Source organism: Triturus cristatus, chromosome 9 (genome assembly GCF_964204655.1).
Source record: "Triturus cristatus chromosome 9, aTriCri1.1, whole genome shotgun sequence".
NCBI lineage: Eukaryota > Metazoa > Chordata > Amphibia > Caudata > Salamandridae > Triturus > Triturus cristatus.
Genome location: NC_140592.1, coordinates 415,990,937 through 416,009,345, shown reverse-complemented (window position 1 = coordinate 416,009,345; position 18,409 = coordinate 415,990,937). Strand labels below are relative to the sequence as shown.

The 18,409-nt window shown below is 48.0% G+C and overlaps 1 protein-coding gene across 1 annotated transcript in view; it reads left to right on the top strand.

The window, feature by feature from the left end:
- The window catches only part of LOC146798073 (cytochrome P450 2G1-like), a 998,619-nt gene that overhangs the window by 820,463 nt on the left and 159,747 nt on the right, over window positions 1-18,409 (top strand). Inside the window, exon 15 of the mRNA XM_085625291.1 lies at window positions 3,951-4,127. Coding sequence (XP_085481417.1) covers window positions 3,951-4,127 — 177 coding nt within the window. The remainder of the gene's footprint in view (window positions 1-3,950; window positions 4,128-18,409) is intronic.

Here is an 18,409-nt window from a genome sequence, read left to right as displayed (position 1 = left end):
TGCAATTTTGATGAGTACCAGCACAGAACCACACTTTATGCCACAACCAGATAGGATGAGGTTGTTATGTTAAATGTCATTTATATAGCACGTGATCACCAATGGTCTTGTAGCGCTTATGAGAAAATTACAAACCAACCTCAAATGTTATCTGCGCAGTACCACTTCGTCAGAGCTGATATTTTCCAAAGCCCTGTATAAATAGAAAGAAAATCCACTTAAATGCCATGCCTATGATTCCCTGAATGCGGTTCAGCAGCTGTGCATAGTCCTCCATGTCAAACGCGGCTGTGAGATCCAGTAAGATCAGCACTGAAGGCTTCTTCTTATCCACAGCTAGCCTAAGTTCATCTAGCACTGAGAGCATCACCAATTCTGTACTATGGTGAGCCCTGAAGCCTGCCTTACCCACATGGAACAGTTGATGTTCCTCTAAAAATAGGGAAAGAATTCTGCGTACATGTTGTTCCACTACTTTTGCTTATATAGGCCGATAGTTCTTCAGGTTTTTAGGATCTGCCCCTGCCTTCTTCAGTTGTGTAGTTACCATGGCTTCCTTAAAATTAAGTAGAACCTGCCCGGTTGCCAGGGAGCAGTTTAAAAAGGACAGCAGTTCCACCCGTGCCACAGAGTGACATTTTGAACACCTTTGGGGGGGGCAAGAGTCCTCTGGTGAGCTTGATTTAATTCTAGCCATGATGCATGATGGGCAGTCTAGATCCAGTGCTGGGAATACTGCAAGCTTCTCACCCTGATAATCAGGTGGTTCCTCCACTAGCAAGGGGTATGAACTGATACATGCATTACTTATTTCCATTAAGATGTCCCTGACTTTCTTAAGAAAGAATTTCTGTATCTTGTTACAGTCCTCCAGGTTAGCAGTAGCCTTCTGCTCCTGCCATTGGCTAAGTTTCCTTAGTACTTTAAAGGTCTCCTTTGGTGTGTTATTTGCCTCCTTAATCCTTAGCTCATAAAAATCTGACCTCCTTGCAATGATAGTTTTTTTTATAAACGACTATCATTACTTTATATTCCTTTGAGGCTTCCGGTTCATACAGCTCACGCCATTCCCTTTCAAACTGACGTAACGTTTGTACAGCCTATGTTAACTTAAAATGACATCCCCAATTCTGACTGACAAATTTGAGATGAGCAACTCTGGGGTACTGACAACAAAGTTCTAACGAAATCATTATACACAATTTGTGGAGAATTAATATGACTGAGTCCCCATAGCTCTGCCACATACAATGCTAATGATAAACACTTGATTATATATAGTTAATTATAGCATTTCATTAACCGGTTTATTGCAGAGTCTGTGTGCGAAATTAGACAGTGTAGCAGTTGATTTTACAAAGTTTAATTTCCTAGAAATAATAGCATGTTTCCATGTCCCACTCTGTGAAAACATAACTCCCAAATATGAAAATGAGGGAATAAAACTTAGCTTGGTATTATTAACAAATAAGTCTTGGTATTTCACTGGACCTTCCCACATTTCATTGCAAAAGTCGTGCCCAGATTAATTACTAAGCCTAGATCCTGCATAAACTCCTAGAACCAACCAAGTCAATAAACGCCGTTGTCCCATAGGGGTGCAAGCCATAAGCAAAGCATTGTAAGCATAGAAGAGGACTGGAATCAGGCGCTGACTAATTTGCCGGAGATCCTTGCACGCTTTGACCAACACGTTTCATAAGTTGTTGATATATGGAATAAACAAAAGGGGGCAAGAACACATCCCTGCCTATCCCCCCTCTCCATGTCAAACGTTGTTATGCCTTCACCCCGCAGGCCATACCGGACTCCAGCTCTGCTTCTTGAATACAGGTCCCATAAAACATGATTATGGAGTGATCTACTCCTAATTCTTCTAAAATGGACCACAATTTGAGGATAATGCAATAGAATGCGCTGGATATGTCCGCTAACGCTAAAAACGTGTGAACTTTCCTGCCTAGAAAATACTTCCCAATTGACAGATTTAGGGCCTGATTTAGATTTCAAAAGACGAGTTACTCTGTCTCAACAGTGACGGATTACCCGTCCACCGAAATAAAAAATCTGATAGGATATAATGAGGTTTATATTTCAGTAGATGGGATATCCATTACAGCTGTGACACAGTAATCCGTCTGTCGAAATCCATATCCGGCCTTTAGAGTTAAGCACTGCTCAATCGTCCCTAGGCCTTTATGGAAGCCATATTGAATATCCAATAGTATACATTTCCTTTCCACCCAGTCTTTCAATCTAGCCAACAAGAGCCTGCCTACGACCTTTACCAGATAATCCAGTAAAGAGATCGAGCGAAATCAGGAGGGATTCTAATGGTCACATTTTTTATATTTCGAGTCCATTAGGGAATAGGGACCAACTTATTATTAACACATTATTCCTCATTTCAAGGACCCCAGCCCACGATCTGGTAAAAGTTACGTATCTGTTAACTTGCGTGCCCTGTGAAATCGCAAATTATTGGGTTCACAATTTGCACACAATTTTAGTGGGCCAATGATGGTCAGGTCCTGAAATTACAATGTATGATTCCTATTTAGAGAAAGAAAAAACAATGTTCTTATTTTCATGGTAGTGCCACAAAGTAAACATTACTAGCCCTTCATTATGACAGCAAACAAACTAAAGAAAATCAAGTCATCTGAATCAAAATGTATGAGTTTGTCGCTGATGCCAATGAGCGTAGAAAAGGACAAAACATTTTGGTAAATCCGCTTTGATAACAGAGCTGATGTGAATGCTTGCAAAGAACTTGGGACTGTTTGATAGCACAGGCCTGGTGAATTGGTGCATAGGTGAGTATGCAAGGTGTGCACAGGATTTTGGTCCAGTCACAAAAGCAGCAGCAGCAATTTGTGGCAAAAGCTATTTAGGTAACGGAAATGCGTGGTAAAGGCATGTTCCTTATAAAATATGCATGGTAATGGTCTTGCATGGTAAAGACCGCATAATAATGGATTAAAGGCCTATTTGGGAGTCATGGGGGCCGGCAGGAGACTTGAAAACCTTATAGGAAGATGAATACCCATCTGCTGCCCCCAAGGGCTCCCCTAGCAATCTAAATATCTCTTTATAGGTTGAAAAATAACACTTGTTCTTGATCCTTGGACTTGGAACAGTCAAGCAATACAGAAAAATTACTTACCTGAGCTGCCGCTTCCCGGGGCTCCATCTTGTTGCTTCCGGGATAGCTTCTTCCTCACGAATGCGCGGGCGCCCGCGCATGCGCATTCTTGAGGAAGAAGATATCCAGGAAACAGCAAGATGGAGCCCCGGGACGCGACAGCTCAGGTAAGTAATTTTTCTTTATCTAATGTTTCTAGTTATTGTAAAATGAGGGCGGGAGGGAGGCGGGCGGTGCGTAGTAGGGCTATGCGAAGTGTGCGGGTGGGCGTAGATTTGCCCCCACTCCGTATTGCTTCACGTAGCCTCACTACGCCCACTATGCCCAGGGTTGTTAGGGAGGTCATAGTGTAATGTTAACATGTGCTATCACTATTTTAAAGGATAACATTTGCTAGTAGCTCAGCAGGACTTTCCTTGAGCAGAAGTAGCTCTCAATACAGAAAAGGTTGGAGACTCCTGCCCTAAACTCACAATTTATCACTGTACAACGAACGAGGGTGCATTTGTATCGGCTGCATTGATCCCATTATTATATGTGTAGTGATGTTGGATGGTAGCCTTTCTGTAGATCACAGATTGTTTGCTGAAACATTAATAAGGAATAAACGTTTTTGGCCCATTTTGCAAATTTTTACAATGTGTTTTAAACCATTATCTTTCATGCTTTAATGGGTCTTTCTGAAAATCCCCCTTACCCTTGGGATTATTAAACTGTGTCAGGTCAACAATTAAGTAATCTGTCTGACTAGATCCTGATCCCAGAATTAACTTGTAAAGAGATGCTTCCTTTTTACTTCTTCCAGCTGCTGAACGCCTTTCCTCGTCTCATGCAATGTCTTCCTGGACCATTCCATTTAATAAACAAGAACATCACCGAATTGACGAATTTCATTTCAGAACGTGTTAAAGCACATCAGGACACGCTGGATCCCAACTGCCCCAGGGACTTCATCGACTGCTTTCTTCTCAAGATGGAGCAGGTAATAATATTTCAGCATTGATCAAGTCTTAATGCCTGATATATATGTTGGTGGTATTGTTGCAATGGAGTATACTTACCACCAACATGATTGTCTGCCCACCCGATTTGATTGTGGGCAGGCCTTTGGTGTAAGCTACACAAAAAACCGGGGGAGGTTATGGTAGAGGCTAGGTTTATCCTCCTTTAGATACGTGACACACAAAAATCAAATACTTCAAAGAAAACCTGCCCAAGGAAAAGGTGGGAATGTATGATGTTACAATGCATGCCTTTACAACGCAGTTTTTACATCGCAACATCCTTTACAATGCATACATTTACATCGCATGCCACTACAACAAATTATTTTAGCTACTTTTACAACGCATTCCATTACATCGCATTATACCTTTACAATGCATACCTTTACAATGCATACCATTACATTGCATTTAAGGTAAGTGTTGGATAGTGTAGGGGTAAAAATTACTGTTGTAACTCCAGGGGGTGCAACAGTAGAGTAAGTGTTGGATAGCCTAGGGGTAAAAATTACTATTCAAACTCCAGGGGGAGCAACAGTAAGGTAAGTGTTGGATAGTGTAGGGGCACTATGCGTTGTAATGGTATGCGATGTAATGACTTGCGATGTAATGCCTGCGTTGTAGTGATATGCGTTGTAGTGTCATGCGTTGTAGTGACATGCAATGTAATGGTTGCGTTGTAGTGACATGCGTTGTAAAGGATGTTGCGATGTAATGACTGCATTGTAAATGTAGTGCGATGTAATTACTACGTTGTAAAGATTGTTTCCCAAAAGGTGGATATGATACAGTGAGAATCCACTGTAATCGCTTAGCATGAAAAAACCTTTTTCCTGTTGACTTCTCCCTACGTCGCAGCACACCTCCATCTGTAGAGGATTGGGATGAAGCCAAATGATGAAGCATGCCACCTAGGGATAACCCTGGTGGGTGAGGAGGTCTCCAGGAAAAAAGTTTTTTCATGCTAAGCGATTACAGTGGATTCTCACTGTATCCTGTCCACCTTTCCCTTGGGCAGGTGTTCTTCGAAGTATTCGATTTTTGTGTGACCTTTGGTGTAACCATGGTGAAGATTACTCATCTCCACAGGCTTACAATCCTTTGACAGCCCTTATTCCATTGGTCCGTCAGAAGTTGATCTCTGTCATCCCACTAAATTTAGATAAGCAGACCTACAGGCCCATTTAATGCCCATCACTGCCTCAAAAGTCTTGGCAGCAAGGGGCAGTGAAAGCTGTCTAATGCCCCCCCCCCTCCACCATGGGAGATAACTCCCATGGCAAGGTAGGCATTTTTTTATTTTCAAAAGTAAAATCTTACGTTGGAATTTTATGTTTGAACATTTAAATTAAATAAGCTTGATAGACAGCTCCATTATGTTGATGGATCCATGTGTCAGACATTAAAAAGCAATGACATGAGCTGCCATGATGCTAATTTCCAAATTTAGTAAGCAGGGCTCCGTCAGGGCAACTGAGTAAGTTACTCCATCACCCTGACGAACTAGACCTCTGTCCGCCAACATATAAATCAACCCTCTTGTCTATTCAGGTTTATTGTCCTTTCCACTTTCATATTAAAGGTTTGTTTGCATTCTTGTAATGCTTAATTTTTTGTAATGATGATAATCTTTGGATGGTAGCTGCAGTGCTACACTTTTGAATAACAAGAAGAAAAGGTACGTAATGCAAATCATGTGTAAGATATTTGATAAGTCTGCTGGCCCGTTTAATCCACTATCCCATGATGACTGTTCGGGGACTTCAGTTTCTGGTGGATAGTGGTACTCGAGGCTACTGACGGGTCAAACCGCTCCAAGAGTGAACTTTGCAAACATTAACAATTGCTGCGTGGATGGTGGCATTGTCTAAATGACTGGAGATCCAAAAGCCATGCTAATTAGTTACTTTATGATTGTGGAGATCAGACTGATTAGCTACTACTCTTTTGAGAATTTTCCTTACCAAAGAAAGGTGTGTTAGAGGTCATGAGTTGAAGAGATCCTCTTGGTAAAGGTTATATTTATATTTTTCAGTGGGGGACTTTGTGATCAGTGTTGAGGAGTTTGAAAAGATATCAGTGAGAAGACCTACTGATTGGTCATGATGACAATTATGATGTTATCTCTCTGGATATACCCAGGGAGGTAGAAGCGAAAAATACAGTAAATTACCAACTATTTGCTACTACTGAGGTACTGTATCATAACCTTATTGTAACTTCAAATAAAGGAATTACATAAAATATGTGTTTTCTACCAACATCACCAGTACAATCCTTCTGCTTGGCACACATTTTCTGGGGTATTTTTTAAAGCTTTTATCTACTTTCACAGTTTTGTAAAATATAGGTTTGATGGAATGGATTAAGAATCTATACACATCAAAGTATTACATTCACTTTGTTTACCATCATCACAAGTATTTGTAGCAGTGATTATATGGGTCTGCAGTGTAAGAAGTGGCGGAGCGGAACTTTCCAGTACGTGTCTGTGGAGAGAAGGGCCATTGAGCTTCTGATATGTGGGCTGTTGTAAGATCATGTGTTTACCCTGTGTCCTTGTTCTGTGTCTCGACTTTTGGTCTTTTCAGTCCAGTACATTCTATCTAGGCCTGAGCGTTGGAGGACGGGGGGGGGTCTCTTTGTGGATCCTTCCCTGTGTCGCTTTCCCCACCTCATATAGGTTTGGAACGGGTCCCATGTTCATCAAATTTGTGCGTTGTGTTGCCTATCAATGCTGTGAGGTTTTCATTTGCATAGACTGACCACACATTGGACCACCAGATATGGAGTGGAAGGGACATGGGCTTTTTCCAGAATTATGCAATTGTGAGGTGAGCTGACGGGAGTAAGTGGGTGAGAACTTTACCCATTGGGGTAGTTAATGGATAGATAGAATTGTCTTCTGGGTTTCCCCTCAGAAGGATGAGTGATTCCACTGCAAGTATGACTTTTATGATGGCCTCCACCTCTGGAGTATCAATTTCCAATAAGCCTAAGCTATAGGGCATGACCACCTCATGTGAATTGTATCCCCTAGTTCCCCGCAGCCCCTGCAGCAGAGTTCTGAACCACCTGTGATGGCCTTTAACCATACAGGCATGAATTACCATCCGGGTAAAATATTGTATGGATTTTCTTTGTGTTGCACACATCAATGACCTCACTGCCCCCAGCCAAATGTGTTCCCATGTACCCTCTAATAGTTTGTGAATGTAAGGATTTTCTGGTGGACCTGTGAGATGACGGAGAAGACATGTGAGTGGGAGTGTTTGGAGAACATATAACAGTCTGGGTAGCAAGTTAATTTTCAAGCTTGCTATTCTCCCCATCCATGAGTTCCAGCTTCCCCCAACTATAGAGGTCCTGAAATCGTGTGTCCAATAAAGGAGGGAGGTTAACAGTGTAAATATGTTCTGTGTAAGTATGATGCCTAGATATCGGATCGAATGGTCCTCCCAGTAAAAACCCTCCCTCTGTGGATTCGGCATAGATCGTTCTTGGGGATCTGAGATCCCCAGAGCAGAGGATTTTGTGTAGTTAACCTTGAACCCTGAAACTGTCTAAAAGATTGCCAAATCTCTAGCAAGTTCTAGAATGGAGTTGTCGGGGTCAGTCAGGAAGAAAAGTACATCATAGACAAAAAAAGTCAAATTGTGTTCTGTCTGGCCCACCTTGATCCTTCAGATGGCGTGAATGGCTTGTGTATGTTTTTCTATTAAGGGTTAAATTGTGAGGGAAAAATTAGCTGATATAGTGGCCATTCCTGTCTCATGCCTCTAGTTAACGTTAAGGTGTTGGATAGTTTGCCATTGATTTTAAACTGTTGTGGGTTGCCTAAAGTTTGTCAAGATAAACTTAAAAATGTTAGGGCCCACTCCTGGTTTAGCCTGAGCTTTTTCTATGAACTTCCAATCCAACCTATCGAAGGCTTTCTCCGCAACCAGTGAGAGACAGACCATTCGTATTTTGTGTCTGTTCGCCACATCATTTAAAGTATGTGCTAACCGGGAATTATCAACTGCCTGTTGGGTTTTATGAATCCGGATTGTTCGGACGATATCAGTAGTGGCCAGGAATCTTGGATGCCGGTCCCCAGAATGTGCATGAAAATCCTCACATCTAAATTCAATAGTGCAATCAATATGTATGAGCTGCAGGAAGTAGGGTCTTTATCAGGTTTGAGAAGTAGGGTTAGAGTAGACTCTGTCATCGTGGGAGTAAGCTGCCCTCTTTGCAAGAACGAGTTGTACAACGTTGTGAGTGGTACTGCCAAGACAGCAGTGTACGCTTTGTAGAAAGTAACTTACAGTCTGTCAGGGCCTGGCACTTTATTGAGTTTAAGTAACTTGATAGCTGCTCTAGCTTCATCTTTTGTGATATGGCCATCAACAATGGAGAAATCAAGGTCGCTTGCTTCTGGGATGCAGGGACTCCGGGTAATGATCTTAGGCTTCTGGATATGGTGGTTGAGCTGTGTAGAGGGATGACCAGTACTGGCAGAATGCCTAGACTATTTCAGTTGTGGTGGTGTTGGTTTTACCCTGGTCTGTTTTTATTGTTAACATATTTCTGATTTGTCACTTTCACAGTTTGTAAACCAGTAGCCCATCTGTTTTGTTGCCTTTTAGCTAGTATTTTTGGTCTGTGTAGAGTATTTCCTTTGTGGTCTCTTTAATGAGAAGGTCTTCTAATTCCCCTTGCACTGTTCTTTAGTCTCTATATGTTTGTGAAGAACCTGATTGTTTATGGCAAAGCTCTAGGGTCTGTGTCTGGTTTTCTAAGTCGGTTTTCTTCTGGGATGCGAGTCGAGTCAAGAAAGCCATGTGGGAGATGCATTCTCCTCTAATGACTGCTGTGGCAGCATCACATATCATTTTCTATTCTATGTCCTATTATCATTTTCTTTGAAGTAATTCTTTTCAGTTTTGCGGGTCAATTTGTTTTGGACGGGATTGTGGAAGGCGATTTCATGATTGCCCATCTGCGGTTTGAGGGTCGTCAGGAAGGGTTCAAGTATAGCTGTAGGGAAACTGATGAGTGGTCTGGCAAGACTTATGTGCCTATGTTTATGTCAAGGACTTTGAGGCGATGCTATCTTCTACAAGAAAGTAGTCAATACGGGAAATGATCTATGTATTCTGGAAAAGAAAGTTTAATCTGGTTCACCTTTGTGTTAGGATATAGCAGACCTGGCACTGGTAAATGTATGACACACCTAACAGAACGTTGAAGGGGCAATGAAGTGTAGTTCTCCTGGAGGGGACCAATGCAGGCCTAGATTTAGGGTTACATTGAAATCAACTTCCAGGATTATGGGTCTCCTCCTAAATACCACAGCCCGAGGGAATAGATTGTTCTAAAAAAAGTTGCTTATGGTCATTTGGCCCATGGATTGCTAGTAGGGTCAGTCTTGCAGTTTTGATTGAGTAATCTAGGCCTGGATAAATTCAATCTTTACCTTTCAGTTTTGCATGTGAAATGAATGGCAGACCTCTTCTCACTAGAATTAATTCTCCTTTGATTTTGGTGGGGGGTGTGCATGGTATTGGCTGAGATACCAATATCAGAGTTGTTATGGGGAGTCTCTTGTAGGAATAGCATGCCTGCCTCTTTTTGGTGTACCCATTTGAGTATAGATCCCCTTTTCATAGGAGAAATGAGATCTTGTATATTGAGACTGACAACTGACAGCGCATTCATTTGGGGGGTATCCATGGTGTCACTGATGTGGTGTTATGGTTGTCCCTATTGAGAGGGGTTGGCCTTTCATCATGGCAGTCCAGGAGGCTGCATCCCAGAGGGTACCTCATGTAGTGTGCGACATTCTACGTGTACAAATGGTACTCTCTTGGTAAATTTTCATGAACCTTGTTTAAGGAGGAATATCATGGAAATCGACAAGTGAATTCTAATAGAGTACAGGAATTCAAACATAAGCCACAGTTTTAAGTTTAGTAGGAAGTTATTGGGCAGCATCTGGGTACTGATCTGGATCTCCGGAGACTGCGATTGAGCACATTCTTACAGATTGGCTGTAGCAGTTTGTTGCTGGGAACGGGTGAGGGGGACAAGTCGAGTGGCCCCTGTGAGGTTGCGATGGCTCCGGAAAGGGGAAGGGCAGTGACAACAGAGTTCAGGAGACTAAATGACCACTTGTCGCAGGTGATTTTGCCACTTTTGTCTTACCCTTGCCCATGAATTTTGTTTATCAGCCTTCATCGAACAATTGGGAGCGGTGTTTTCTTTCTCGCTGTTGCCGTAGATTGTGTGTTTGTCTTCGCAATTTGCTTGTGTGGGGATTCTACACCCTGCTCCCCCTACTACATTGAGGTTCTGGGCACTCAGGCCTAACCAGCATCGCGGATTGGCAAGTGGAGTAGTCCTCTCTCTTCTTTTGGGGTTGTCGCGGAAAATTCTTGCTGTTTTCGGTGATGCAGAACTGAAAGGGCTACCTCCAATGGTAGGGTATTTTTTCTTTTGTAAGTGGGTTGTCGCTTCTTTAAAGACACAACGGCAGCCTTGGGTTGCCAATGACACATTCTGGAATGTTGATATCTGGTCATCCCGAAATTGTATCTTGTCTTCTGTCTACAACACAGACATGATGGATTCCTTGACTTTGTAGTAGTATATCTGAGTCAAGACATCTGGGGCTAGGTTCTGTTTTTTTTTGTTTTTCTGGAAGGGTGAGAATACCCTGTGGGTACAGTCTAAAAGTACCTTCAGAATTGGCTGGAATTGGAGCTGCTGACTAAACAAGTCTTGGACATGGGCTTCCAACAAGCGTTAGGAATATTCTTGCCTAAACCCCTAATGTGGCTGTTATTCAGTCTTGATTGATTTTCATAGTCTTCCAGTTTTTTTTCAAGCCAAAGTTGTTGTGCCTCTAGTTTACCCAGTCTGAGGTCTCAGTCATCATTATCATGGGCCTGATCAGCAAGCGACTTGTCGACCTGGTCGAGAGTGTTTGGCTTTTTGTATCATTTAGTCAAGGTCGATATCGCTTTTTGAAAGTCTAGGAGAAAGCAGGAAATGCCCTTTTTGAATTCTATCAGTAGGAAAAGTTGTCAGCTTTTGTTGAGAGAGATTGTGAGTTTTGGGGGTACTTAAAGGCCTCCTGGTGCCCATGAGACTGTGAGGCCGACTCCAGTGGTTGGGTGTGGTTCTTTTGACCTTTGCCAAGGGGGTGGAGCAACTCTTTTATTTACTGCGTTTTCACAGTTTTTGCTCTGGAGGCCGCCATTGCTATGTGCCAACTCTTGTGTTGGTCCTCCAATATGATCCTCAGTGGGTGGTAGGGCAGTTGGACAGGGGACTTCTCAGTTTGGTGCCCTGGTAATTGTGTGGGGAGGGATAGGCCTGTGCCCAGAACTCTGTTTTTTGGATCTGAGTCTAGAGTATAGTGGTGAAGGGATTGTGGACCACACCTCACCGAAGTCTGCTTCTGCACAGGCTCAGCTTGCCAGGGCGCTACTGTCTTGGCCCTGCTGTATTCCAAGTCACCACCAGGAGGTGGGCCAGATAAGGCTGTGGCCTGATCCATCGTGGGTAAGAGCTGCTGTGGAGTTAGCTCCCCAGTCACACATACAGTCTGCCCTCAGCATTGGCCCGACAGCATGGCCGGATGGCCCTGGCTGCTGTAGTTGAATTTGGGGAAACCACACCTGCCAATTTGGTTTGAGCTAGGCCTCAGCCACTACCTGTCCTGGGTTGCCTAACCCCCACCAGGTTCAAAAGCCCAACCAGCACAGACGTGATTGGGTTTATAGTGGTCTCCTGAGCCCCCACTGGGTGCTGCGGCTCCCAGGAAATTCCCACGACCCCCTGCCTTCATATCTGAGAACACAGGGCTCGGGGCAGAGAGGCAGCAGCCCTCTGGGGGGTTGTGATCACTCTGACAAGGGTGCTCCAGTGTGCCGACTCACCCCTTACTGCTAGCACACCTTGGCTCCATTCTACTAATTACAACTGGCATCAGTGGCGGTGCATCCATTGGGGGCGCTGGGGCGTTGCCCACTAGTGCCACGGCATTCAAATTGAATTCTTCGTTCTACTTCTCTGACGCTAATTCCAATCAGGACTCCTGATTGGAATTAGTGTCAGCGAAGTAGAACAAGGGGCGCTGAAGGGGGTGGGAGGGGGCGGGGCTGCGGGAGTTGAGGGACAGCAGTGCACTACAGTCACAGAAATAGTGCGCATGTTCGTTTTTGGGCTGATCAGTTTTACGATCAGCCCGAACATGCGCACTAGCCTTCCCCTTAAGAGACCGAGGGTTGCTTCATGCCGCAGCCCGGGTCTCCTAATGGGCAGGGAGTATATCTGTCCTCAACCAGTCCTGGCGCTAGTAGAGGGGTTGGCAGTGACGTTGCGGCTGTTCCTGTTCGGCTGAGCGCTCGCGGGACCCCGGCCCAGGAGCAGTCCAACAGAGGCGGCGCGGACCGGTAAGTTTTCTTTTCTTATATTATATTTAAATGTTAAATTTCCCCGGCTACCAACCCCCCCGCGAGTATTGCTAATGTGGCCGGGGTCAGGAAAGCAGCGAATGGCGTGAGTGGCCTGCTCCTGGCACTTATATTATGCTATCGTCGATAAAAAAAAAAAAACGCAAGAGCATGAAGATGCTCGCACTTGCCTGAGCCCGAAATTCAAGCCGTCTTGTGTTTAAAGCTGAGACTTGCAGTGAGCCCGGCCAGCGCTGCAGCAAAGGGGGGCACCCAGCGCAGGGATCACAGGACAGGGTTTTACTTAAAGCAGGGGGGTTCCTGCCACGGGGAGGGACGGAAGGGGGATTAGCAGGCTGGCAGCTGACGTTACAAAAGAGAAAAGCGGAGAAGCTTGCCTTTTTTATTACTGCTAGCATTTTTAACACATGACGACCATTTCAATGGTAATATATGTGGAGTCGGGAGAGTGAGAAAAGAGCATTACATCACGAGCCCTCCCATCCCGCGGCTGCGAGAAATGTAGGCCAGAGGGATTAAAAAGCACCTGTGTATATACAAATCTGAACCAGCAGCCAGCGAGCTTGCTTTCCATATTATAGTGGCCACAGCACTGCAGCAGAAAAAACATCCCTATGAAATTTGGGAAGAGGAGAATGGTACTGCCCCACAAAAAGTAATAATTGTGATGGCCTATAAGCCAGAGGCCTCGTGGCTAGCGCGCTGCAACGCGCAGTAATTCACTCGGACACACAATATGGTTTCCAGCGTGGTCCCGACTGCCGTTTGCGGGCCACGCCCCTTTATTTGTACTCAGCGCATGACGTCCTGCGTCAGCGCTCGCCCCTCCCCTCCGACGCGGGTAGACTATACCGCTACCCCACGTCGGAGGACACTACATTCCTTCTAACCTTTATCAAAACAAACAATAAACATTTTGACCTAGTAGGTCTGTTACCAGTCACTGGAATTCCAGTCCCAGGTCCGTCACACCAGGAAGTCAGCCAGCTGGGAGGACGGCGCCGGATTTCTTCTCAGGCTGTATCCGGACTGCTGTCCCCGCACTGATGGTGTTGTCGGGACCACTCCTTGCGAGGCTGCGCCCCCTGGGGACCTCTCCTGAGGGCTGGGCGACCTCCCGCCTGGTGTTCCTGGCGGCGACGTCGCACTCTGGTCTGGGTGATCCTCGTGATCGGTGGGGGTGGACCCCTGACTCCCTTCTGAACCTCCATCCGCTGGCGGCTGACTCGGCCAGTCGCCCTGGCGTTCCGACGGACGCTGGTCTGAGGTCCCGGGGTGCACTCTTTTGAAGAACGATATGTTCCTGGTGACCTCCTCGGTCCCTCTCCTCGCGGTGACCAGAGTTCCAGTTCGGCGGACTACTGTCCAAGGTTTGTGTTCAAAGGGGAGCCGGAATTTGCTCCCCGGATACCTGTCCTTGAGATAGACTCTGTCTCTAACTTGAATGGTTGACATCCGGGCTCCCCAGTCGGCACTGGCCTGTTCATTGGCGTGGGTCCTATTGGCTAGGACCTTCCCCGCGTCGATCTGAGGCGGAATCCAGCTTGGGTGATGCGGGATGGTGTCTCGCACTATTCGGCCCATGCTCGCCGGTCCCGGGGCTGTCTCTGTCGTGAGATGAGGCGTCAGCCGATATTCTCTCAGGAAGCTGTAGATGGCCCTCTCGAGCGGCGACCCTTCGGCGTGCGCAATGCGTACCACTTTGTTGAGGGTCCGCATGAACCTCTCCGCTTCCCCATTGGCTTGAGGCCAGCGCGGGGTCACTTTCCGGTGGTGGATTCCCCACTCCTTTAGATAGTCCGCAAATTCTTGCCCTTGAAAGGGTGGGCCGTTGTCCGTCTTGACCACTTCAAATATTCCGTGCGTGGCGATAGTCTTCTCGAACTTTGTGATGACCTCCGCGGCGGTCTGGCTTCCCACCACCTCGACCTCCGGGGACTTTGTGTAGTCGTCGTTGATCACCAGGGCATAGCGTCCATCTGGGAGGTGCCCAAAATCTGCGCTCACCTTCTCCCATGGTCGTTGCGGGTTTTCCTCGGTGATGACGGGGTGGGGATGCTCCGGCTGACCTGACGCGTGGCACCAGGAGCATGTTCGGACCGTTCGCTCCACCATAGGGTCCATCCCCGGGAACCATACCTTGGCTCTCAGCCGACTCTGTTTTCACCATGCCTTGATGGCCCCGGTGTGCCAGGTCCACTGCTTGCTGGGTCAGACTGGATGGGATCACCAGTCGCGGGCCCCGAAGAAGACACCCGCTGGTGTCAACCGAGAGTTCATCCTTGACCCGCGTGAGCGACTCCAGGATGACCTTGGCTTGCAGCGTTCGTCTGGCCATGGATGACTGGATGGGGCGCCAGTCATGTGATTGGACGGCCGTCAGGACCAGTTGCAGACATTCGTCCTCCTGGGTGGCTGCTACGATCGTGTCGAGGCTCATGGGCAATGGCCGGGATCTCTCTGATACCATCCGGACATATTCTTCCGTGTCTTCAGCATCCTCTTCTTCCGCTTTAGTAGCTACTCTGGGATGTCTTGAGAGATAGTCCGCGGGATTCGAGGAGCCTGGCTTATACTCTACTGTGTAGTCGTTCTCCTGTAGCTGAAGGATCCACTTTTCGATCCGCGGCGGGGGTTTTGATGCCGATCCCTGAAACAGGGGGATGAGGGGTTTGTGGTCCGTGGACACGGTGAATGGATTGCCGTACACGTAGACGTGAAAATGTCGGCAGGCCCAATGGATGGCAATCGCTTCTCGCTCGATCTGCGAGTACCTCTGTTCTGTGTCCGTCAAAGAGCGGCTCGCATAGGCTATTGGGGCCCACTCACCATTCTCCTGCAGCTGCGCGAGCACTGCCCCAGCCCATACGGGCTGGCGTCCACTGCCACGTTGGTGGACCGTGCCGGATTGAAGTATGCTAGGGTGGTATCAGCCGACAACGCCGCCTTGGTGTCCTTAAAGGCTTGCTCCTGTTCGGGTCCCCATTGCCACGGGGTGGTGGACTTTGTCAGTTCCCTGAGGGGCTTCGTGAGGTTTGACAAGTCCGGGACAAACCGGCCGCAGAAGTTCACCATCCCCAGGAAACTCCTTATTTCCGAGATGTTGGAAGGTGCTGGAGCGTCCTGCACATCTTTGACCTTGTCCGGGTCCGGGGCGACTCCTTGGTCGGAGAATGTGTACCCAAAGAAACTGATCTTCTTCTTTAGGAATTGGCACTTCTCCCTATGTAGGGTCAGTCCGGATTCTTTGATCCTCTGGAGGACCCCTCGCAGCCTCCGGTGGTGGTCTTCTATCGATGAGGCGTACACCAGGAGATCATCGCTTAAGTTCAGGACCCCTGGCAGCCCGCTGAGGACTTCTCGGATAGCGTTTTGGAACACCTCCGCAGCGCTTGAGATTCCGAAGTTGAGGCGTCGGTACCGCCTGAGGCCGACGTGTGTCGAGAAGGTAGTGACGTAGCGAGAGTCTGGGTGCAGCTGCAGTTGGTGATATCCAGACCTAAGGTCCATCTTTGAAAACCATCTGGCACCGTTCAGTTCTCCCAGGATGTCGTCAATGGTGGGAGTTAGGTGACGCTCCCTCTTCACCGCGGCGTTGGGGAGGCGCATGTCCACGCAGATGCGGACCTGCCCCGGCTGCTTCGGTTTTCTCGCCACTACGATCGGGGACACCCACGCGGTGGGTCCGCTGACCTTCTCAATAATCCCCTGTCTCTCCAGTGCCTCTAGCTCGTCCTCCACCTTCTTGCGCAAATGGAATGCAATGCGCCTGTGCCTCAGCGCCACCGGTTGGACCGACTGGTCGATGTGGAGGGATACTTCTTTACCTTTGAGGCATCCGATGCCCTTGAAGACGTCTTCGAACTCCTCCAGGATGGCCTCTAACTCTTCCTCCTGCACCGCCAGGGCGAACGATATCAGCCTCAGCTCTTCCGCTGACTGCCCACTGATCAGCATTCCATTTCCTTCAGGGGTCACGTATACTGTGGTGGGTATCTTGATGTCGTTGTGGCATATCTCCGTAACACCCCAAGAGCGGGATTGGTGTCTTCTGCCCATACGCAAACACTCTGATTCTTGCTTTGCTCAGTGAGGGGCTGGGATTCAGTTGTTCATACACATTGGCCGCCATGAGCTCGATCGACGCCCCCGTGTCTATGGTGGCTCTCGCGTCCTGGTTGTGAATCTTGACTTTGCACCTTGGGAGTCGTCTTCTCTTCCGTCGTGGCTGGTCTACCGCGAACACGTAGTGGACCGGGTAGTCCCCTGCGTCGTCATCCATGTCCTCTCCGTCTTGCTCTTCCGCCACCGTCTGGGCTGCCTCCTTCCGTGACTTTGTGGACCGGCAGACTGCCGCAAAATGGTTCATCCACCCACATGCACTGCATCTTTTCCCTCTTGCTGGGCAGTCTTGCAGGCGATGGGGCGCGCCTCCGCAGTATCCGCATCCCTTTTTCCTGTCTTGCGGCTTTCTCCCTGCGTTTTGGCGCGATTTGGGCCTTACCACGTTGGTCGTGTCCACCGCGTTGACTTGCTCCGTCTTGACAGGGCGGTGGAGCGCCGCCTCCATGTGCGACGCCCTGGCTTGCGACAATTCTTTCGACCGGCCCAGAGTGAGGATGTCCGCCAGGGGCTTGCCGTCCTCCTGAAGAATGTTGACTCTGAGTTTGGACGAGTAGCATCCTTGAATAATCTGACCTCGGATCTCCTCCTGTTCGTCGCGAAAACCACACGTGCTGGCCAGTTCCTTCAGGCGCCCATGGAATGCGTCCAGCGATTCTTCTGCTTCCTGCTTGGCCTGGCGAAATATGAACCGTTCGTAGTCCCTGTTCGCCATCGGCTCGAAGTGCGCATTCAGGGCATTGAGAAGCGTGTGGTAGGTCTTAGGTGTTGCCTCCACCAATGTCTTGTAAATGCGATGGATGTCCTTGCCTCCCAGGTGGAGAAGTAGGGCCCTGCGCCGCTCTCGGGCTATGCCCGCCCCTTCGAAGTAGATCTGGAGACGATCGGTCCAGTCTCTCCATCGTGGGGCAAGAGAGGAGGAAGTTCCGTCGACCACAAACGGCTCAATGGCAGGAATCGACGTCATCTTGGCGCAGACGCAGAGACACTCCGCAGCACGTGCGCTGCCTACCTTCCTGGGAAAGTGACAGCCGCCTGGCTGAGGTCAGGATGGACACCCTTAGGGCCTCTTCAGTGTCCTGGCCGTGTCAGGCCTCGCAGCGGGGTCCTCCGCTCACCAGGGTGCCGGGCGCGTATCTCCGTAGGCTCCGCCGGCCACGTGCGAGGCACACACCCATCAGCAGGCACACCCTCGAGGAGATGGGCCGAGCGTGGGGTCTCCCCACCTGCCTAGGGCACATCGCAGGCGAGCTGCACCCAGGCGAGACAGCAAGGGGCCAGGGTCGAGGGCACAGCAGTGGTGCACGAGGAGATGGCTGTCAGCACCATAGCATGGGGTTGTTTCTGCCCCTCGTCGCCAGTGTGATGGCCTATAAGCCAGAGGCCTCGTGGCTAGCGCGCTGCAACGCGCAGTAATTCACTCGGACACACGATATGGTTTCCAGCGTGGTCCCGACTGCCGTTTGCGGGCCACGCCCCTTTATTTGTACGTCATGCGTCAGCGCTCGCCCCTCACCTCCGACGCGGGTAGACTATACCGCTACCGCACGTCGGAGGACACTACAATAATAAAACCGCAAGGCTGAAATGCAAAACATCTTTTGTAGAAAGTGGTTGGATGGTACCTCCAGTTACTAGGGCTGGACAGTGATAGAAATGGGGGGGGGGGGGAA